This window comes from Stegostoma tigrinum, chromosome 20, assembly GCF_030684315.1.
Source record: "Stegostoma tigrinum isolate sSteTig4 chromosome 20, sSteTig4.hap1, whole genome shotgun sequence".
NCBI lineage: Eukaryota > Metazoa > Chordata > Chondrichthyes > Orectolobiformes > Stegostomatidae > Stegostoma > Stegostoma tigrinum.
Window position 1 is genome coordinate 22,429,090 of NC_081373.1, and position 24,438 is coordinate 22,453,527.

The 24,438-nt window shown below is 38.4% G+C and overlaps 1 protein-coding gene across 1 annotated transcript in view; it reads right to left on the bottom strand.

The window, feature by feature from the left end:
• Window positions 1–267: 267 nt before the first annotated feature.
• fhip2a (FHF complex subunit HOOK interacting protein 2) overlaps window positions 268–24,438 on the bottom strand; it is a 62,318-nt gene continuing 38,147 nt past the window's right edge. Inside the window, exons 8-17 of the mRNA XM_048550899.2 lie at window positions 21,721–21,835; window positions 17,944–18,020; window positions 17,325–17,514; window positions 14,098–14,267; window positions 9,790–9,933; window positions 8,652–8,742; window positions 7,917–8,060; window positions 4,265–4,405; window positions 3,981–4,084; window positions 268–1,828 (exon numbers count right to left, since the gene is read on the bottom strand). Of these exons, the coding sequence (XP_048406856.1) occupies window positions 1,723–1,828; window positions 3,981–4,084; window positions 4,265–4,405; window positions 7,917–8,060; window positions 8,652–8,742; window positions 9,790–9,933; window positions 14,098–14,267; window positions 17,325–17,514; window positions 17,944–18,020; window positions 21,721–21,835 (1,282 nt within the window). The 3' untranslated portion in view covers window positions 268–1,722. The remainder of the gene's footprint in view (window positions 1,829–3,980; window positions 4,085–4,264; window positions 4,406–7,916; window positions 8,061–8,651; window positions 8,743–9,789; window positions 9,934–14,097; window positions 14,268–17,324; window positions 17,515–17,943; window positions 18,021–21,720; window positions 21,836–24,438) is intronic.

Below are 24,438 nucleotides of genomic sequence, written 5' to 3' on the forward strand. Positions count from 1 at the left end.
AATATAAATATGATTAACTGAAGGCCACTAAAAATGCAGCAAGGGAAAACCAACATTTAACTCGGCCTTGTTGCTCCAAGAACCACAGGGATATGTAATCTTAGTATCAATTTTCCCATTGTGCCCAAATGCGCTTGAAAATCTGCATTTATACTGGAGGTTAACACGAGATCATCCGTAGTCAGTGCTAAAGATATGAGGGTGCTAAAATAAATAATTCCTTCAACAGGAAAATTCTGAATGTATTTTTAATGTAAATTAGGCAGATTATAATCCATTTACCATATACAATAGTGACAGTAGAAGCAAGCACGGATCGATATATAAGAGTCTCTTATATATGACAGAAGTGTTGCATGTAAGCTGCATCCAAGGTAATACAGCTTTTATATTGCACACAAAAAGTGTTGCACTCTTATAAACAAAAAGAGGAAGACTGACATTAAATGCAGTGAACTCCCAAGATATTTGGTTTGTAATGCACAAATACATTACAAGTAAGTATTATTTACAGAAACATAAACCAACACTTCAAGCACCTATTATAAACTAGTACTCCATGTTCAATAATGCTGTTAACTATAAAAAAGACCTTGTTACTTTACCTTAACTTTCTACAAACGAAATGAAAATAGAAAAGATGCACCATTGGTACTATTTTAGTAAAAGTTTAAATACAGAACTTAATACATAATTTGTAACAAACATTGGTGAGGAACCATTGTAAAGAGATCATTAAATCATTGCACAACAACCCCAAGTTATTTCAGGCATCCAATGTGAATTATATTGAGCAATTTAACTTGATATAGGTACGCAGTTTGGTGCTTTATAAATATCTATGGTTTTTCTACTTTAATATTAAAAAATATAGGTGATGGTCTGTTTTAAATGGTTAATTAATACTGGCTAATGAAATATTAGACTGAAAAATTTGGTTCTATTACAGCTTTGCCGAACACTAAGTACTTGTTAAGAGTGAACACTTGAAATGCAGCATTAACCATAAATGAAACACCACTTTTTGCGCAAGTATACAATACTTAAGCTTAGGCTTGCATCCAAATATGGAGGCGATTCCCTGCTATGTGTATGAAGGCTCGGAAACAGATACAAAAGCCACAGTCTGAGAAATTATGGCTTCTGGGCTGCTTGAAAGTGGTGAAGAAAGGAAGAGAAGAGTGACAAAATATTAACATGACTTAACACTTAATGTTGCCCTTTTCAAAGGCACAGAAACATACAATAACTTCAGATCAGCACCCCAGCTTTTGTTACTTAAATAATTCTTTGATTTGCTAAAATACTGGTAAACATTTCTGATATGGACCTTTGCCTACCCGATTCTCACATGTTGAGAACAATCTTATCAAGAGTAAAGATCATGATTTTAAAAGGGATCAGAAGTAGGAAAATTACTACTTCTTTCTGTAAAATATAACATATACAACATTTTGAGGTTGTCGCTGTTAACTGAAAAACAATCTTCCAATATTAATTCAAAGTATTACTCTTCTTCTTGACATTGTCTTCCATTTTTTACAGATAACTGCATCAGTTGCCCCATTTTTAGGCACATTTCCCTTTTCCTATCCATGTCCAAGACACAGATACAGTGTGCTACAGTTTAAGATGGCCTTGTTGTTCCAAACATTTCCTTTGAAGCTGGCCTGTAAAACTGAAGTTGTGATAGGATGCTTCTGTATGGAATCCAGCCAATGGTTAAGGTGTGGTAGAAGCATGGAACTTAACAAAAGCTATTGCTGCTAGCTCTTTACAGAACTCTTCCAACACTATTACACCTTCCAGCAAAGTCATATGGTCAATGCTGTGGGAGGGAGGGGGAGAAAAGTAAAATAAATTAGCTTTAGAAAGTATACTTTATCTGATATGATTCGTGTTTATTATCCAATTCAACATAAAAAATTAAATGCCAACATTTGAATAAATGAAATTTAACAGTAGGCCAATAGGTTAAGTCAAATTTTGTGCATTCCATCAAAACTTGTTATTCTAACACTGCAAAAGCATAATAGAAACAACCAAATAATAGACAATAAAACTGAAAAGAGATCAGATCTTATTTTCTATATCAGAACCAGATAAACTGGGATAAAATTGAGAGGCAAATAGTTCAAGTGTGACTGAAAAGGAAGATGCTCAATTTATTATATTTTCTGTAAATTCTTTAGAAAGAGCAATTGCTACATGGCAATCTAATTGCTACATGGCAAAAAGGTTACTACTAATGAATCACAAACTGAATGTGAGTCTTGATTGGATTGATTTGATTGCAACTTCTCATTCCAGAGCTGAACAGTGACATGCATCAAATGGTGTTCTCAAAATCTGCAGATTACATTTCCAAACCCATTACTCCTCATTTGTATTTGTATAGCAGTGAGAATGGCAAGTCGACTGAATGGTTGCAATGCTTTCTCACTTTATTCGATTGCAAGGAGCCAGACTTCTATGAATGGGCATTCAACATGTTGCATCAAGAAGCTCTCATTAAATTACTTGCCCTGTGCTTTATCTGTAGATGCAGGTCACTTATAATTAAAACCAAGTTTTTGTTTTAACTTCAGTGTTAACTTTGTCTGCATTCAGGAAGATGCAACACAACGAATTGAGTTCAAGTCACAAGTCAGTTAATCCAGAACTGAAACAATTAAAAAGAGGAGAGATTTAAATATGATAGACATCATCCAGTAGGAGGGAAGGATAAACATGAAAACAGAAAGTGCAGGAGAAACCCAGCATCTGTGAACACAGAAACAGAGTTAATGTCATGAGTCCAATGCCCATTTTAGAACTGAAGGAGGATGATTTTTTTTATGCCCATCCCTCTTCAATTCTGAAGAAATTATTGGACTTGAAATGTTAACCATGTTTCTCTCACCAAAGACGCTGCCAAACCTGCTGAGATTTTCCTGTACTTCCTGCTTTAGTTTTAGATCTCCAGCAAGTGCAATACTTTTATGTGAGTGAAAGACTGAACTCAACTTTAAAAGAATATGAAAGCCAAACTGGAGGGGTTTCCAAATTTAGAAGATCCATTGGTAGACAGTGATATTCAAAATAGAGCTATTTGAAATTAGTTCACCAATCATAGATGGTATACTGCATCCTGAGGCTGCTAGAGAGCAAAATAACAATTTTCCAAACTGTTTGCAATTACAAATTGTGTATTAAGAACTGGACTGTGTTCAATGTTAAAGAAACTGGGAAAAAATCCAAGAAATTAAAGGCCAGGTTGTGGATGAAATTTTTGAAGAAAGCATAGGAGGAAGATTGCATCCCTTCCCAGACCCATGGTGCATCAGGAAGCATGGCAGATTGCGATGTAGGTTTAAGCATTATAACGAAAATACAAGGTGGTTAATGGTGCAATACTGTGACTACATTTCAAAAAGCAATGAACTGGCTATAAAATGGGACTACAATTTTTTTTTAAAAATACTTTTTCCACTGACAGAAGGTAGATCGAACTCAGACTGTCAAAATCATTAAAGGTCTCAACAGGGTAAAATTAAATACTGGTGAATTGACAAGAAAATGTAGAGATTATCATGGAATAATGAAAGTGACAACTAAGAACTATTTCATGAAGAATTATTACAACATGGAATGATTTATTACAAGTGCCTATTGACTAATATAAAAGGGACTGGTTAAGCATTAAAAAATATAAAAGGTCATTAAGAAAAAGAAAGGAAATGTGATTACATTCACTACTCACAGCTGAAGAACGAGTTCTGGCACTATAGGCTACACACAGGCATGAACAACATTTTTCTATTTGAGTTTGAGTCTTGTGCCTTTCTGAAATTGGAATGACCCAAGGAATGTAATTCCATTTAGAGGACTCTGTTGCAGTATCCTGGATTTAGGCACCTACCAATTTCCCACTTACAGTAATATGGACATTATCAGTATTATAAAATAGTAATCAGAAGCATTGATTAATCTGAACTTACATAGGTCCATCTGGCTCAAAGCCCAGCAGGCGTTTTCTGACAAGCAAAAGCTTTGGTGTGAAGTCTGGGATACGTTGTATTCGCAACATTAAGTCGCCAACCACCTAGAAATTTATTCGTGAGAATTTAAGATAATCGTCTTCATGTTTCAACAGTATGTTTAAAAGCTAGTATACAGAAATAGTAAGGGCAAATATCCAACAGAAATGAAAAAAATCTGATTTTTAACAAGCATGCGTAATTTTCACATCTAACAATATGAAACAGCTAAGTTATGTACTTACCCTTACAATAACAGAAAACAAAGATCTGCAGTTGGGAGCCAAGTTAATGTAAGGATCCAGTAAGTATTCATGTAGGTGGGGATGGGGAAATAATGATAACTTTGACAAAACAGATGTCACTTGCAAATTCACATCATACGGCTAGAAAGGAGGAAAACGTTCCAAAGAATTAGCATTTTGAAAAGGCAAGAATATACAAGTCATTTCAAATAGCTTGCAAGTTCTCCAATACAAGTAGGCATTAGAAACAAAATGTATTGATTATGGATTCCATACAAACTGTAAAACCATGCAGAGATAAATCATATGGAGATAGCAAGAACTGCAGATGCTGGAATCAGAACCAACACAGTAGGCCAGGTAGCATCCGAGGTGTAGGAAAGTTGATGTTTTGAGTCAGGACCCTTCTTCAGAAAAAATGATTACTTTCCTGTTCCTCTAATGCTGCCTGGTCTGCTATGTTCCTCCAGCTCCACACTGTCTTGTTACAGAGATGAACCACATTATGCAGTTCAGTGTTACCTAAAATACCTGCTTGAAAATTGTTTTGTTTGCACTCAGTACAAGTTATAAAAGAACGCCACGTAATCGTGAATTGAAAAAAACTTATATCACATCACCAAAAATTAAATGTTCTATTTGGTTTTCATTACTGTTTCTAATAGTTTATACGCATGTTATAAAACTGCCTTGAAGCATGGTACTATTAGCATTTAGGAGGCAGTCAGCTCAGGTGGCTTGATGACTGATTTGCAATGCAGTGCGCCAAAAGCCAAAAACACAGTTCAACTGCTGTACTGACTGAGGTCACCCTGCAGGTCCTGCCTTCTCGACCTCTCTCAAGACATGATAATCCTCAAGTTAAACCACTGCCAATCATGTCTCCCTAATGAGAGCAACCCGCTGATCTTCTGGTACTATGGCAATTTCATGTTTTTAAAATTAATAAGAAATGATATATAACACGATTAGTGAATAGTGGACGTTATTTGGATAATGCAAACGTTCTATTGTACAGAATAGCCATTTCTCCACAACACTATTTTCTATGGCAATTTTCTATTGCGTGATATCACGCAACAATGCAATTATTGTGTTATAGCAGAACTATCTGTACAGGGTTTCACACCAGCGATTCAGAGGTGTCATGTCTTATGCTCCTCTCTCCACCACCCCACAAAGGTTGACAGGGCTCAAAAGAGTTCACTACAATTCCTGCGCCTTTGCTCTCATCACATCTCTTCCCTCCCTCAACCATGATAGGATACAAATTTTCCTCATTTTTACAGCCTACCAGTCTTTGTGCTCAACAGCTAATTTCTGCCACATCCAATGTGAACCTACCACCAAATATCTTCCTTCGACTTTACCAGGGACATGGGAGGGACTGAGTCTGGGTGGAAATATTCTTCACAGGGTCGGTGCAGAGTCAATGGGCTGAATGGCCTCTTTCTGAAGGACAGTATAATGGCGGCTGAAAAAACTTTTGATGAGGACTCGTCTACAGAGGTGGTATGGGCTGAGGTCAGAAACAGGAGAGGAGAGGTAACACTGCTGGGAGTTTTTTTATAGGCCTCCGCAAAGTTCCAGGGATGTGGAGGAGAGGATTGGTAAAACTATTCTGGGCAGGAGCGAAAGGAACAGGGTGGTCATTATGGGAGACTTTCACTTCCCTAACATTGACTGGAAACGCTATCACTCTAGTACGTTGGATGGATCGGTTTTTGTCCGATGTGTACAAAACGCAAGTGCGGCCTCATTTGGAATACTGCGTGCAGTTCTGGTCGCCCCATTACAGGAAGGATGTGAAAGCATTGGAAAAAGTGCAGAGGAGATTTACCAGGATGTTGCCTGGTCTGGAGCGCAGGCCCTATGAAGAAAGGCTGAGGGACTTGGGTCTGTTCTCATTGGAGAGAAGGAGGCTAAGAGGGGATTTAATAGAGACATACAAGATGATCAGAGGATTAGATAGGGTGGACAGTGAGAGTCTTTTTCCGAGGATGATGATTTCAGCTTGTACAAGGGGGCATAGCTACAAATTGAGGGGTGATAGATTTAAGAGAGATGTCAGAGGCAGGTTCTTTACTCAGAGACCGGTAAGGGCGTGGAATGCCCTGCCTGCCAATGTAGTTAACTCAGCCACATTAGGGGCATTTAAACAGTCCTTGGATAAGCATACGATAATGACAGGATAGTGTCGGGGGAGGGGGTTTAGATTAGTTCACAGGCTGGTGCGACATCGAGAGCCGAAGGGCCTGTTCTGCGCTGTATTGTTCTCTGTTCTGCACTGTAGGGATTCTTTGATTTCAGCATTCTGAAGAGACTGTTCCATCCGTGACACCCTGGTCCACTCCCTCCCTTCCCATGGCATCTTTCTAAGCAAGTGCAGAGCTAAATCATCTGCTTTTTATTCTTTAACTCTTTTCTTCTCATGATCCAAGGTCCTAAAATTCCTTCCAAGTGAACCAGTTTATCTGTGTTATTTCTGATGCACTCAGTGTACACACTGCAGTCTCATCTACACTGGCTAGAGCAAATGGACAATTGCAGAATGTCTTATTCAGTCTGTCAGCATGAACCTGAGCTTCCAGTGGTCTGTCATTTTAATTTTCGAACTTGCTCTCACATTGTCATCTCTGTCCTTGGTTAAGGAAGCTGAAACTTTCAATTTTCAATTAAGCACTTATAGACTTCATGATTCAACACGGTATTCAACAATTTCAGGTCACTAGCACATTTTACTTCCTTATCTGCACCACATTTTGTTTCCAAATCTTTGTGTTTTTCAGTTTCTGTTTAATATTTCATTGGCTTACACACAGTAACACACTTGCCAAAGGCACATCTTTTGCTTCTTTTCTCATTTCACTGCAATGTCTTTAGTTCTGGTTGACTAATGGTGTTGACTTAAATCTCTCCAGTCATCCATGTAATCACAAGCCATCCTTTTGTTCCATCCAAACCTTGCTCAAAACTTATTGGATATTGAAACTCTTCCAGGTCCAATGCTGTAACATGTGAATCCTTTCTCTCTGTCCACGGATGCTGCCCAAACCACTGAGTAGTTTTAGTATTCCTAAGTGTTAATTCAAATTTTCAGCATCTGCAGTATTCTGTTTCTCAAGTGTCATCTCTGAGATGTTTCTCAACTCTCAAGAGTTATCCAACGTGTAATGGAAGTGTAAAGCTGCACTGGCATACCTGTTAGATTTTAAGGACTACTATCAACTGTAACACAACAGAACTTTGCATTCCACCCCAATTACATCAAACTTGATGCAGTCACTGGATAAAAAGTCAAAAATGTGCCACTTCCAGCTTGAACATCTTCATCTTGATGAGTATATCAGTAATAAACAATTGCTTATTTAGAGTAACTTCACCTAAGAAACACATACCACCAGATGTTTAATTGTGAAATAATACAAATTTCATACTGTAATTCGGACTTTAATTCCATACAAAAATGAATCTTGACTGCTTTACACAGCTGGGTAGGTTAGGCCAATTTATCAGGAATAAGCCAAGCCATGTAAATCATTGCAGTGAGGGCATGCCATCTTCATTTTAAATACAAGTACATTTTTAGAGCACTGAAGTATACACATTTTCTGTCATAAATAATCAAAATCATTTCAAAACGTTTTAGTACCTGATCAAGGATTCTGCCCATTCGATCAAACAGAACTTTTAAAAAATGTCCCTCAAAGAAAGGTGTTTCCAGATTACATTTCTCCAAAGGCTTAGGTATTGAAGGCCAGTCCCACTTCATACAGTTACCACAACAATCCCGGAACTGTCATTAAAAGAAGCAATCATGAATTCCGGTAAGAAAAACAGCTACATTAACAGACTGCTGTCCAGTCAATGAGTAGAAATCACAGAATTCAATTACTTTGAAGCTAAAAGAGCTCAGAGACATTTTCGTATTTGAGATTTAGCCACTGAAAATTGAATAAGGGTAAAGTGATCACAAATGACTCTCCAGCAATCATATTATGAAGAAGATCTCTACACTAAGTATTTTTACCTACTTATGCTGCACATAACCAGTTCTTAGGAACAGATTAATTTCCATTCATGAGAGGTCACACAAGTATTATTTGATGTGCTGAGAACATAAGAAATAGGAGCAGAAGGCTACATGTTGCTTGAGGCTGCTCTGCCATTCAACATGACAATGGTTAATCTTGGGCTTAAAGTGCATTTCCACCCTTGCCCCCCATACCATTCCATTCCGTGAGACACCAACAATCTGTCTCTCTTGGCCTTAAATATATTCAATAATTGAACATTCTCTGCAGTAGCAAATTCCATACTTTCACACCCCTTTGAATGAAAACTTAAATGTTTCACCTTTTCAGGATAATAATCTTACTGGCCTTACCTGCCTATGTGCATCTCTGAGGTAGGTATCATATCCTGTGCCTTCCACATAGTAAGATGACTTTGCTTCATCAGGAACAAGACACAGGAAACTAAAGTATTCAAGGAATTTACAACAGAAAAGTCAAATACTTTACATTATGCAATCAAGCTATGATGATTATGCAATTATGATACTGACTATCATTCATTGCAAAATTTTGTACTTCAATGTTACTGCAATATTAGTCCAAGCAGTTTCTGTGTAGTAAGATGATATTTGGATACTTCAGAACTTAAATTTTCAAAACATCATTGAAACTTTCAGTCGGACGTAAAATATTCTACATTACCAGCTAATAGGAACAATGTGAGTTCGTGTGCGTGCTGGACAATACTAATTCACTAAAGAGACAGTGAAAACCGCCAATGCTGAAGTCAGAGGTAACACAGTGTGGAGCTGGAGGTTTCTGAAGAAGGGTCCCGACCCGAAACGTCAATGTTCCTACTCCTCTGATGCTGCCTGGCCTGCTGTGTTCCTCTAGCGCCACACTATGTTATCACTAATTCACTAAAGCTGCTTATCTGATCACTTTCCTCTTGTTTTGCATGGCAACTTGCTGTCCACAAATTAGTTTTTGCCTGTATGTCACAATTGTAAGTGTATTTCAATTTACAAGTGTTTTTGAATATTCCAGTGTAATGCTAGGAACCAAATGCTTTATTGTAAACTCATCATATAAATTAGTATTTGTATCCAATTCAAAGTCAAGCCATAATTACAATGTTATTTAATGAGTTCTCCAGTGGAAATTTAATATCTGTGCATATCTGTTCAAATTCTTTAAGCCACATTAATAGATTTACGTTATTGTTTTTCAGCTGGTGGTTCCTCTGAGTGAGCAGATGCTTGCCATGTTGGAGTATAACCTTGGTAAGAACCTGCGTGTGGAGCCCTGACACATTGTTTCACTGCAGCTACAACATGTGGAGTTCTGGGCGCCCAACAGAATCTCGCTTTTACTGCCTGCTTTATGGTGCCTGTTACAACCTGATCCACAAGAGAATGCATTCAGTACTCACTCGTTCAAACCTTTCACAGTGACCAAATAATTTTTTTCATTTAATTCAGCAAAGTTACAGTTGATCTTTGAACATACCTATTTACAATCTTATGAACTTCTGTTTTCCCATCAGATTTTGTATGGTCTGGTGTTGGAGGTGGGGAAGCAGTCAGCCAACTGGAACCAAGCAGTCTGTTATCAGGTGACAGATCTGTAAAAATTGGATCTTCCTCCAAATCTCTGAATACAGACAACAATGAAACTTAATTAGAATATGTAGAGCATATTCCATTACAAAACAAAATATCACTCAGCACTGCTGCTGGGATTTTGCAAATCACAATAACAGAAACATGGAATTTACTCGTTTTATTGACTTCATCTGAAAATACCCAACATACCATTGCAGATTGTCTTCTTTTAAATATAGATTTTGTCTGGCAAGAATATTATCAAGTATTCAACCTTATTACCAGTCACCCTGACGGCAATAGTGCAAGTAATCTGTATTTCTTTAAACATTATTTTGTTATGAACATCTCGTAAGATGAACGTTATGCAATATTAAAACGTTCTTGGTTAAGTGTGTTAATTTTCTATCTAGTACGGATGCCAATATGATAATAACATGCCAACCTGAGAGATTAAGTGACATATTTGGTTGGTTGAGTAGCCATTTACCACTAAGGGAAGAAAATCTATGTACTGGCCTTCTAATTCTGATGTAAAATGACTTTGGGCATTCTCAGCTCAGTTTTTAGTCACAAGGCAGAAGATGATATTTAGGTGTCAGCTGTGAACAGGACCATGTTTTCTGTCATGCTGCTCAGAATTGTATGGTGCATCGACAAGCACTCTAGTCCCAAAATGAAAGACAGTCAACTTTCATGTAAATCAGGAAAAATGCGAAGAATGATGAAGTTACATTAACAAAATTTAAAAACCTTGCAATGAAACATCAAGGTAATGTGAAACTATTCAAAAAGAATCTCAAGTGAACTGCAGATTGGTATTATTTTTAAAAGCAAGAGGAAAATCTGAATGTAGGTTAATTTTTACATGTATTTGGGATTGTGGTTTGCGATGTTGAACAGTTCAGATTACAGTAAGACAACTTCTCAGAAAGCTACTGACTTCATGAGACCACTGAGGACTTTATTCCTTACCTACTTCAATTATACAAACACATAGAATCAATCTAACTCTACGTCAGACATGATTTATGCTGACAGTTATCTGTGGAAATTTCTGTTTTGAGATACTCTATATCCCCTCTCTAACCTTAAGATATACCTTGCTGAAAATCTCTAACCCAGAAATCCAATTCAAGAAAAGCTTGCACCTAATTCTAAAATAAATGGTGAGAATTGTATAAAAGAAATGAAGGTAAATAAAGGATTCCAAAAAACAGTGAAGGAAAGAAAAAATAGAACAGAATATCCTTTATTGTCATGTGTACTCAAGTACAGACATACAGGAGTACAGGAATGAAAAGTTTTACAATGTCACTTTTTATGGTGCTATCTTAGGTACAAAGTAGCGAGGCACAAATCTTAGATACACAAAGAGGAATTACAAAAGAAAAGTAATTGCATTACTTTGGTGATTCATAGTGTAAGTTAGAAATATGACATTGTTGAAAGAATAGACATTATTGTCAGATAAATAAATTTTAGATTGCAGTAGCTCAGCACAGGGGCTTCCGCACATGGTCTGACCATCCACACCAGACCTGACTCCGACAACTATCCCCGCTCCATTTGAAGCCTCCAGTCTGTTTCAAATGAGACCTCAGCTGCTCCAAGTTAAGGTTTTCTCCGGGACTTGCTTTCCTGCGCCGGCCCCCGCTCCGCGCCGGGACTCGCCTCCCCGTGCCAGCCCCTGCTCTGGGACTCGCTTCCCCGCACCGGCCCCCGCTCCGGGACTCGCCTCCCTGTGCCGGCCCCCGCTCTGGGACTCGCCTCCCTATGCCGGTCCCCTCTCCACTCCAGGACTTGCTTCCCCACGCTGGCCTCGGCTTTGGGACTTGCTTCCCGTGCCAGCCTCCGCTCCGGGACTCGCTTTCCCGTGCCGGCCTCCGCCCCGGGACTTGTCTCCAGGGCTTGCCAGCTCCTCCGTTTAAAAAAATGCAGAAAAGGAGGGAAAAGAAAAGGGAGAAAAGAAAATGGGTGGAGCAGAGGCGTTCTGGATGCAGCATCTTATCCTGCCACCATGTTGAACACAGAAATGCCAAAATTAAATTTTAAGAATCATTGTGTTGATTTTGCCAAAAGTTGAGGAGTTCAAGCAATAGATAAGCCATTTGTATCAGAATGTCCTCCAATTTGATCCCCTGTTTGGTGAGAAGGCTAATCTGAGCTGTGATATAGATGGAAGCACTAGAAATAATCCAACAAGATATTTTGTTTTCGATTGCTAGCCAGTGAATTTTACTGATATATAGGTCTTCTGAGATGCTTTCTCAGGCATGGACAGCCCACTATCATTCTCTACCATGAAAAACGCTCATTTGACCAAAGAACTCTAAGGTATCCGGGAAACTGTATTCAAGAATTAATCAGCCGATCAGAGGTGGATCGGATTCTGATTTAAGTGTTCAAAGTATTTCGCTTATATAGCATCAATTCTAAATTGTTTTTTCCTTTATTCATTCATGGGATGAAGGCGTCGCTGGCTAGGCAGCATTTATTGCCCATCCCTAAATGCCCAGAGGGCAGTTAAGAGTCAATTACATTGCTGTGGGCCTAGAGTCACATGTAGGCTAGACCAGGTAAGGATGGCAGATTTCCCTCCCTGAAGGATATTAGTGAATGAGATCGGTTCTGACATTCGACAATGGATTCATGGTCATCATTAGACTCCTAATTCCAGATATTTTATTGAATTTAAATTCCAGCATCAGCCAGGGCAGGATTCAAACCTGGGTCCCCAGAATACTATCTGGGTCTGTGGACTAACAGTGTATAGTGTAGTTTTATAATTACAACAGAAGTGTTTAGCACACATAGTGCATTGGAATGATTAGGTGATGGACTGGTGTCCAGTGGCTTTAAGAAGCTTATGAACTATTCAGATTTCTGCATTTGTTGGCAGCAATAGCATTGGTGCTCAGGTAGACAAACAGCTTGTGGCTATGAATAACACAGGAAGAGGCTATCAGAGTTCTACAAAGCCAGGAGCTGTCTTGTGTCTCAGGATATTAAGCCTGAGGAAAGCCAATTTATTTTTCCTTCAGCAGTTACTCTAAGCTCAGTTCTTAAACAGGAAGCCTGAGACTTTATGAATATCAAACGGCCACCCTGTTCCAAGTGAGCAAGTGAATGTTGCTACAGAAAGACAACTATTGAATAACATGTCCTGACAAACCAAACGGACCATTTCAGGCACCTGTGAACAGGGACTATTGAACTGCCATCCCTATCTTTCCCTCCATCCATAACACCGTGTATTTTTTTCCTTGTATGAGCATCTGCCTGTATGTGTAATTGTTAGTTTATAAGGGGATAGGAATTTTAACTTGTAGAATTACATGTTAATGGTTCATAACGGTTTACCTGCATTTACAATCTATTTACTTATAATAAAGACATTCCTGTCAAGTGCAAACACATGGTCAACGCTTTCTGTCAACTTGGTGCTAAAGGATAGCTAAATCAGAGATTTCTGCATTTTTTAAAAAAAAAGTTGTTAACTTTGTGATGACTCCAGGAATAGCAGGGCTTCATTTCCAAGTCACTACCCAGTGAAGTGCTACACGTGCGCATTTTTCTTTTGGCTAAGCAAGGATGTTTCTAAACACTATCTTTGAAGATATTCTTGTTAACTGTCACAGGTATTACTTTAGATGAGATTTTGAACAAAGGTACAAACAGTCCTCGTGGACAGATGTATAGAATTCCGAGGTGGTATCTGAAAAAAAACACTCCTGGTGTTCAGGCCAATGCCAATCTCTCCAAGAACATAACCAAAAGAATGGATTAACTGGTCAATTAATACATTGCTGTTTATGGGGCTGGGCTCTGTGCAAATTACCTGCAGCATTCCACTGCAATTTTGACCAAGAATTGAAATGAGGCAGTTGACACCTATTCTCCAAAAGATCCAAGAACATATTTTAAACTGACTAATACTTGATTTTAGGGACATACTTTTATACTGGATACTTCTGCTTTAACAGAAATTTACAACTAAAAATTAAAGATATTTTAAAAAGCACATGAATTAAACACCCACTGCCTTCTTTAATGCTTCTTTTTAGAATGACGGCATTCAGACAATATTGCTGCCATTTTCTTTTAAGCCTCAAGAGCAGTCATCAATACATTTAGTAATACTATTAGTATTAATATAATAATGCACTAACAAATTGGTGAAAAAGAACAAAACTAACAAGTAACAACTCACACTGCTCCTGCTATCTGTCCATTTTCAACAATATCCTTGTCCTCCTGGCAAGGTGGTTTATTTTCAACGTAGTTTCGTTCCTCCAAATTCCTTAAGACCATGCTGTAAATAATGTGCTCATTTGGCTTTTGTAATAGATGCTCAAACATTCTCAGTGTCATTATACTTATCTGTAAAATAAAAAAGGCACTATTACAATTATCTTGGGGTATTCAACATGCAAGTGGACTGACAAAATCAGGTTGGTTGCAGATCTCAAAAAAAAAAGAATTTGAGGAAAATCTACAAGATGGGTTTTGGAGCAGCTGGTGGTAAATCCCAGTAGAAACAGGTATTCTGGAACAAAAACAAAGTTGCTGGAAAAGCTCAGAAGGTCTGGCAGCATCTGCGAAGAAAAAATTCAGAGTCAATGTTTCAGCTGACCCTTCCTCGGAACCTTTCCAGGTGAAAACCATCGTTTCCGTAGCAGGGTGACCAGAATTGTATGCAGAACTCCAAATGTGGCCTTACCCATGACTTGTACAGCTGTAACATGATGCCCCAGTTCCTGCTCTCAGCGTTCTGAACAATGAATGCAAGCATGCCAAACACTACTTTCACCACCGAGTCTACCTGCGACACCACTTTCAAACGACCATGTATGAGCACTCCTAGGTCTCTCTTCCACACTACCCTCCAGAGTCCGAACATTAACTGTGGAAGCCATGTCCTGGTTTGACCAAAATGCAACATTTATCCGTATTAAACTCCAGCTGCCATTCCTCGGCTCAGTAGCCCAATTGATCAAGATCCTAAATATCATCTTCACTGACCACTAAACCACCAATTATGGCGTCATACACAAACCTACTAATCATGCCTCCTATATTTTAATTCAAATTAATTAAATAACAAAGAAATTGTGGATCTAGCATTGATAGTTGTAGCACACTGCTGGTCATAGGCCTCTTGTCTGAACAACAATGCTGTACCACCAACTTCTGTCACCTACCGTCAAGCAAATTTTGTAACCATTGGCTAGCTCTCCCTGGACCTCATACAATCTAATCTCACTAACTAGGCTACCATGTGGAACCTTATCAAAGGCCTTGCTAAAGTCTATGCAGGCAACTCTTCAAAAAAACACACAAATCAAATCTGTGATACACGATTTACCATGCACAAAGCCATTCACTGCTAAAAAGGAATTTTCCGAAACGTCAGCTTTTGTGCTGCTGAGATGCTGCTGGGCCTGCTGTGTTCATCCAGCCTCACATTTTATTATTTTACAAGCATGATCCTGGGTTTGAAGGACTTGTCATATGAGCAGTGTATGAGGATTCTAGGTCTATACTTGATGGAATTTAGAAGGATGAGGTAGGGATCTGATTGAAACTTACAGAAGCCTGGATAGTGTGGACATGGAGGAAGTGTTCCCACTAGTAGGAGAGACCAGGGCCCAACAGCCTTACAGTGAAGTGACAACCCTTTAAAACAGACATGAGGAGATATTTCTACAGCCAGAGGGTGGTTAATCTGTGGAACGCGTTGCTATAGAGGACTGTGGAGGCCAAGTCATCAAGTGTATTTAAGACACAGATCAGATCTTGGCTTGGTGAGGAGGGTCAGGGATTACAGGTAGAAGGCAGGAGAATAGGGTTGAGAAAAACATCAGCCATAATCGAATGGTAGAGCAGAGTCAATGGGCAATTTAGACTAATTCTGCTCCTATATCTTATGGTCTTATACAGAATGCAATATATATTCTATCATTCCATTATCTGCAATTTTACAAACAGTAAATTATTTTACCACAAAATTGCAGAACTATAAATATAGGATCAATCTTTATGGCTCAATTGAAACAGCTTAAAAACCATTGAACTACAGGCAGTAGAATAGGAGTCAAATCTGGAAGATAGACCTTTATAAGCCATTTCTTCATGGTGTTGCATTCGGTGTGATCTTCCCAATGGCTCCCTACCTCAACCTCTAATGTGTCTATAAGATAGCGTCCAGCTCAATTCCTTGGACAGCAATGTGCTTTTCAACAAAACCAGATGATCACCTACTGCCACTTCCGTAAGTAACTCTAGCTTCAGTACCAACACATGCCCATATAAGATCTTAAAAGAAGTAATGTCTAGTAAACCAGAGGTACTTCAAAACTTTGGTGCCTTAAACTCCTTCTCATTCGTTTATCACCCAATTTTGCTGATGTGCCTTGGCTCCCAGCTAAACAGTCCCTCCACGTGAAAATCCTCATCTTATTTTCAAATTTTCCTGAAGCCTCACCTCTTCCTTTTCTGCAATCTTCTCCAGCACTACAATTTTTCAAGATATTTACACGTACTTAATGTTGGTCTTTTAAGCATCACTGCTCCACTGTGCCATAGCTCCCTTGGCCCTAAACTCTAGAATCGCTTGCAAAATCTTGCTGTCTTTTTGCCATTTCATCAAATGCTCTTTATTTTTCTTAATACTTCTTTCTTTCAGCTGTCTGCTCTAATAGCGCTGAAACAGGCTCAGTGTCAAATTCTGCTTCATAATGCTGTGTAGTGCCAAAAGAAGTTAAAAGACAACTGTTGATAATGTTCAATGGGATAACATTTATAAGGTAGCTAACACCACTTCATGGCAACTATTCAAGGTCACAAATTCAAGTAGTTTAATACAGGTTACAACGTATTCAGTCCTCAGATTGCAAGTTAATTTAAATGGTTAATGTTTCAGACTCCAATCTGAATAAATACAAATATGTGCATGCCATTTAACATTTCACTGATGGGTCATTCTATTCAATAGACGCTTTAATGTATTTCTACTGACTTTGTGCTGCAAATTTTTGAGCACCAGTACACTTTAATATACTTATGAAAATATAGTTCTTTCATCTGGCCAAGATTCACATGAACAACAAAGAGGTTTTACTGCTTTCAAACTCATTATTTCTTAGTTTTTCAGTATAGATAAGGACGAGGGAATTGCATTTCCGGCCGTAACTTTTTGAAGTTGTGCATGGTATTGACACAGAAATTATTCTGCTCATCATTTGACCTGAATTGATGATAAAACAACTTGAAAGATAATGCATTCTATTCCCTTACCCAAATGATCCAAGCTATATTTACTAACAAACTTGCACCACGATAGTAAAGAAATATAGGAAATACTTTTTAAAAGGGGGAATAATTATTTCTAAAACACCTATAAGCAACAAAATAGATTTTGTACGGCTAAATATTTACCTCATCTGAGAGATGGTCACAATGCTCTATAAGTCGATATCGTAACTGATGCTTATGTTCTCCAGCTGTTTCAGACTGTCTCTGATCTCCTAAGAGGAAGAAAACTAACTCTTGTAGCATTGCACTTGATGTGATCTGGCGGATGATGCGATTTAGCAGTGATATTGAAGTCAGAATACCAATTTCTGATCTACACTCACACAAAAAAGAACATTAAGCAATTAATTATGGTGACTTTATGAACCAAGTAAGAATTGTGGGATGTATATTAAGAATAGAGTTCTTAACTTTTCCAAATAAATATACACAGAAAAAACAGTGAGTTTGAAAAAACGGAAGCTAAGAAACAAATCAGCAAAAGAGCATTTCGCAACTTCACACACTGTTTTGACTATAGAACTTTCCACATCATCTATCATGTATTCAACATGTCTGATTTACCAGAAGTGGCAAAAACCACCCCTCCACTTGCCAAGTCTCAGCCTCCCACAGTATTTACAAATTTTTAATTGATAAACTTCAATGTCAAAGATTACTAAGCAATGAAAACTCTTCCATGGACTGCTTGACTAAAGTTGAATAAAGCAATGATTTACAGCAAAAAGCCGAACCAACTTACGTCTGAAGCAATTGTGGCTCCATAACTGGAACAAAAAATCTCTCTCGAATGGCCCTTGCCAAGGCAACGGCAGTGAGCTGTAAAGTGAAGGTCAACTTAAATAAACAGCTGATGTTTATTATTCCCTACATTTTAAAATATTCTAATTCAATTTCAAAAGTTATGACATTTTAACCTCTAAACATTAACAGAAGGAAAAGGCAAGAGAAAGGCAGCATTTTAGGTTCTACTGATAGGAACTCTCTCTTATCTAGACTCTACTACTGACCCATTCAAATGCATCTTAAATTGCTGTTGTCTCAACACTGCCTCACATTTTAATCCAAACATTTATCACTCAGTATAAATGTCATTCCTAACGTAAATTTATTTTCAACAAATTAATATCTTTTGGTTCTGTTCTTTTGACTTACTTAGGTAGTATTTTGGTTTATGTTATGAACATTATTTAACAAGTTTTAAGAAGGAATGTATTAGGTTTTTTAAAAACCTTTCTGCATTGTTCATCTTTACATTCAACATCAGTTCTGTTACTTTTTTCTTATTCCCTCCCAAAGGCATGTGAAAAAATTTACTTCATAGCAGCCAGATTTAAACATATTGTTTACAAGTGCATTGTCAAGACTTAATATAAACATTCCAAGTACCTATATGCCATGGCAGAATGTATCACAGCTTTGTTAATTACACTGTCACACTGTAACATCAATGAAAACACTGGCCTGAATTTTGCAGCTGTAATGATGAAATGTTGTTCTTACAACAGTGGACCTGGATGCACTTTGGCACGAATACCAACATGGTTAGGTATAAAACTCCAGAGACTGATGTAAGCAAGTCCCTATCCCTTCACAGGCCTCTCTGTTAAGTTCCAACACAGAAGGTGGTGTGGACTCTGAGTTTTACCTTTGTCTTGCCATAAATAACCTTGAAAAGGATTTTCCTCATATTTCTGCAACAATTTAGTTCTACTTTGTGATCGTTCATGATAAAAACTATACTTCATACTTAGCAGCATTAAACTTTACTTGCAATTTTACCAGACAATTAAAATGTATTTTTCACTGTCTTACTGCAAGTTTGATTTATAATGCTCTTTTTATATTATTATCAGTGTATTTTAAATTTGTAGTTGAAGTTTTTATATCCAGACCAATCATCTATGCCAGGCAACAACAAATATTCAAGCATAGGCTAGAATCCTCGATATCTGTACCTCCATTTAACATTCAATTTAAAAAAGGCCTCTTTCATATTTAATTTTACGTATAAACCACCTGTGATGGGAGAAATGTTAGGAATCTGCTATAAATGATGTAACAGCAGAACATTTAGAATACCATAATGTAACTAAGCAGAGTGAGCATGCTTTTATGAAAGGGAAATAATGCCTGACAAATTTATCAGAATTTTCCAAGGTTGTTACATGCAGGATAGATGACAGGGAAGCAGATGTAATAAACTCAGATTTCCAAAAGATGGACTTTAACGTACTGACTTAAGGCTGTTTAATAAAAAAGCCCGTCACATGGATCAGTGCTAGGGTCATAATTATTTCCAATATATTTGAATATCTTGGATGAGGGATATGGATATATTATCATGGACTTGTTGGGCCGAAAGGCCTGTTTCCACACTGTAGGTAATCTAATCTAATCTAATCATCAAGTTTGCAGGTGACACAAAAACAGGTGGGAAGTGATGAAGATGACACAGTCTGCAGTGAGATATAGACAGAGTAAGTCAGTACATAAGAATCTAGTGGACAGAATATATTGTGGGAAGTGCACTTTGGCAAGAATAGAAGAACTGAAAATTATTTACATCAACAAAGATAGCAGACAGCTGCAACACAAAAGGATTTTGGACCATTGTGCACAAATCACAAAAAAGGTCTGCAGGTAATAAGGAAGACAATGAAATGTTAGCCTTTATTTCAATGGGAATGGAGTATAAAAATGTGAAAGTTTGCTAAAACTATATTGTCGGATACAAGTGGGAAATCACTAGATATGGAGGGATTTTAAGAGGAAAGGTTGAGTAGCTAATCTGTGTGCTCTCAAGTTTGGGTCCATTGAAGGTTGGAACTTAGAATTAGAAGCAAACTTATTAAAACATATTGGGGCTTGACAAGGTGCATGTTGAGAGGTTATGTCCCCTTGTGGGACAGTCTAGGACCACAAGACATAACCATGACCAGAAGGGGATCACCACCTATTTAAGAAATAGTCAGATGAATTTCTTCTTTTAGACAATAATGAATCAGTGGAACTTGACACACGACAAAGCTGGTAGAGATCAAGTCATTAAGTATATTCAAGGCTGAGACAGATGTTTAATCAGTCAGGGATTCATGGGTTGTGCTGAAAAGCAAAAAAAATAGAGGAGTGGATTATCAATCAGACATATGGTCTACTTCTGATCCCACATTTTATGAGATATTCCAAAGTATCATATTCATTCTTACCTAAGTACAGACAAGTATGCAACTTTTGACATTTCAAGCCAAATTTAAATGAGTTCACCATCTATTCCAACAATCAAGTACGCAATCCCAAAGAAATCAATGTGTTATTCAGAACTTAAATGTATGCAGCCTCCTTCGTACTGTGTAGATATATAAACTTTCAGTTTCATTATTTAAAGATAATTTCCATTATTTTACTTCTAACTTTCAATTCTCCTGGTGCACTAAACCAGCATATTATTTTAAGACAGCAGGAACTGCCGATGCTGGAGTCTGAGATAACAAGGTGTGGAGCTGGACGAACACAGCAGACCAGGCAGCATCAGAGGAGCAGGAAAGCTGATGTTTTGGGTCTGGACCCTTCTTCAGAAATGGAGGAGGGGAAGGGGGTCCTGAAAGGATTTCACAGCCCCCTTCTCCTCCCCCATTTCTGAAGAAAGGTCCAGACCCAAAACATCAGATTTCCTGCTCCTCTGATGCTGTCTGGCCTGCTGTGTTCGTCCAGCTCCACACCAAACGTATTATTCTGTTGCCAAAAGGTACCTGACCAGATCTTAGTGTGACAGTTTTAGGCCAAAACATCAGCTGTAGCAGTAGCTGGCATGCAGTAGAACTAGTATTCTGTACTCAATGCCTTTACTGTTTTGTCTTTTTCCCCCCTAATTTTCAATATCTTTCAATTAATTTCAGATTCATTTCACAGGAAATTTTGTTTGCTCATTGTTTTTGGCATTGCTACATTAAATTGGGTTACTTAACTCTGTCAGTAAACCATCTTCATTTCAGTCAATTTTACTACAGCAATGCAAGAATAGCTCATCACATCTCACATTTGGATAATTATCGATTTAGCCTGCCATCTTGGATATAAACGTGCTTATCCATGATAAACATGTTATCAGAATTCTTTTATTGCATTAAAAACTGATGGCACCTTTCAACTGGTCATTTCAGTATGTATGGAATTTAAACAAATCAAAGATGGATGAAAAATAACCATTCAATGCATCATATTAATTTCTTGAGTTTGTAACTGCCATCACAATACTCAGATGGATTTAGTAGCTCCCTCATACTTTGGTTCCTACTATCCCAATTAATACCATGTTCTAGAAAGTTGTTTCTGGAATAAAGTTGAGTAAAAGATGCATATGGTATGATTTTCCTATAAGATAGAACCCTGCTGAAATTATGTTGCTGTCTTCATGAAAACGTACTTGAAACAAGCTCCAGTCACCATTACAAAAAAAATGTCAACACATAAGTTCAAATTTTCAATGAATTCACTTTTTCTCCCCTTTTGTGCAGACCTTGTGGGCTTCCTTAATTAGTTGGTCACAATAATCCAGCCAAGATAGGAAAGAGATGAGGGCACGCTTTCCAGGAAAAGCTGTGGTATCTTCTTTATGGCTGTAAGAGTCTAAACTGTAAAAGAAAAAGTACAATCTGTAGAAATTGCCTGAACATGGTATTGAAATATTTAACAGAATTTAATCTTTAAAGGATAGGTCCTCCAAAAATGCTGTATCAGTCATAAGCACAAGTTAGAATTCAGGTAAAATTGTGGGTATCTGGGGATGGAGTTTGTGAAACATCAATGGAAAAAAAAATGTTGATTTTCAATGTGAAGTAAAAACAAAACCTGCTGACAATTTGATTCAGGTGTAGCATAATGGATAGAATGGATATGAAGACCTGGAGAAGTAACACAGCATTGAAAAGATGGTAGCTTGTCCTTTGAATTCACCTCATGATGTGAGTTTTACTCTTCTTAGTTTGCATTCGAGACAGATGGACAAACATCTGTGGTTAAGTGAGGGATGTGTGAGTGATTAGGTGGTTGGATGGTGGTTTCAGAGCAGGTCGTTGGGTTGAGGGGATGGTCAGGTTGGGTTGCTCGGGGGGTTGATCAGGTTAGTCGAGTCAGCTTGATGGGGGGTGCCATTTTAGGTCAGGTCGGGGATCTTAGTCACATCAGTGAGGTGGTGATAGGAGAGAAAAATCAGCACTTATAGGTTTGGTTGTGGTGCTCAATTCAATTGTATGTGTTGCTTGTGTTATATCAAAGATAATTCTATGTGAAAGCACTGAAAATGAGGAGAAACTCTCAATCAAAACAAAAAATGCAACGGACAGTTTAATGTAAGTTTAATCTTTGTATAACTTTTGTATTGCAAAAGATATTATAGTACATTCATTACGTTTTGAACCAAACTCCAATTTATATTCACTGAAGGGTCTCTGCATCCCCAGATGCTCTCTCAACTTGCAACAATGGACATTTCCAGATCGTCTTGACCTGCAAAATCTACTCCAGATTTCCCAAGGTCTTTAGGGTGTTGAACTTCTCACCCTACTCTGCTTAGTATACGTGTGACACCAGTCCCACAAAAGGATAACCTATCAAGGTGACTGGAGTACAACAAAATATATTCCTCGCCAGTAATGCCTTCAAGCTGAAAACAAAAAATGTTAAAAAAAAGTCTCACTGTATTCTTGTGTACTCTTTTATCCAATGCCACCACGTACAGCAAAACCACAGGAAATGAAACCTGGCACTTGAAAGGCTCAAGAAAGGTGAATACAAAAGAAGCTAGCAGTTGAATATGTTACGAACAATTCCACCATATCAGGCTGGAAAACCAACAATGTCAAAAATAAAGGAACAGGACTGCAAGATTACTTTAGAAGAGTAATTGCTATGAGAAATCATTTTACAAATGATTAAAATATAAAGCTGGGCAGTGTATTTTGTCTGTTGTTAATAAAGTAGATAGGAAACACTGTAGTTTATGATTCATTTGATTGAAGTAAGAACAAAAGTTCTGTAAGACATTGAACTATTGACCATAATCCTTAGCCAATGCCAGATAAATGAAGAAATATCAAGGTCTAGAATTAAACGAGGTACAAGCAGAACAAAGTGCACCTTACAGTCCTAGCCTGTAACATTACATATGTAAATTGCTAATCAGGAAGTCTGCCCAAGTTTTTAGCTTAGAAGAAAACTTCAAGTCCTCTCCTATTCATCACAAGGCATAGACTGACGCTTTGGTAAATGGTAAATTGTTAATTGCTGTAATATCGGTAAGTAATGCTCACATGTTTTACCCAGATGTTCTTTCCTGTGTGATAGACAAAAGACATGGAACTGACTCAGACTTTAACAAAGATAATGGGAACTGCAGATGCTGGAGATTCCAAGATAATAAAATGTGAGACTGGATGAACACAGCAGGCCAAGCAGCATCTCAGGAGCACAAAAGCTGACGTTTCGGGCCTAGACCCTTCATCAGAGAGGGGGATGGGGGGAGGGAACTGGAATAAATAGGGAGAGAGGGGGAGGCGGACCGAAGATGGAGAGTAAAGAAGATAGGTGGAGAGAGTGTAGGTGGGGAGGTAGGGAGGAGATAGGTCAGTCCAGGGAAGACGGACAGGTCAAGGAGGTGGGATGAGGTTAGTAGGTAGCGGGGGGTGCGGCTTGGGGTGGGAGGAAGGGATGGGTGAGAGGAAGAACCGGTTAGGGAGGCAGAGACAGGTTGGACTGGTTTTGGGATGCAGTGGGTGGGGGGGGAAGAGCTGGGCTGGTTGTGTGGTGCAGTGGGGGGAGGGGACGAACTGGGCTGGTTGAGGGATGCAGTAGGGGAAGGGGAGATTTTGAAACTGGTGAAGTCCACATTGATACCATTAGGCTGCAGGGTTCCCAGGCGGAATATGAGTTGCTGTTCCTGCAACTTTCGGGTGGCATCATTGTGGCAGTGCAGGAGGCCCATGATGGACATGTCATCAAGAGAATGGGAGGGGGAGTGGAAATGGTTTGCGACTGGGAGGTGCAGTTGTTTTTTGCGAACTGAGCGGAGGTGTTCTGCAAAGCGGTCCCCAAGCCTCCGCTTGGTTTCCCCAATGTAGAGGAAGCCGCACCGGGTACAGTGGATGCAGTATACCACATTGGCAGATGTGCAGGTGAACCTCTGCTTGATGTGGAATGTCATCTTGGGGCCTAGGATGGGGGTGAGGGAGGAGGTGTG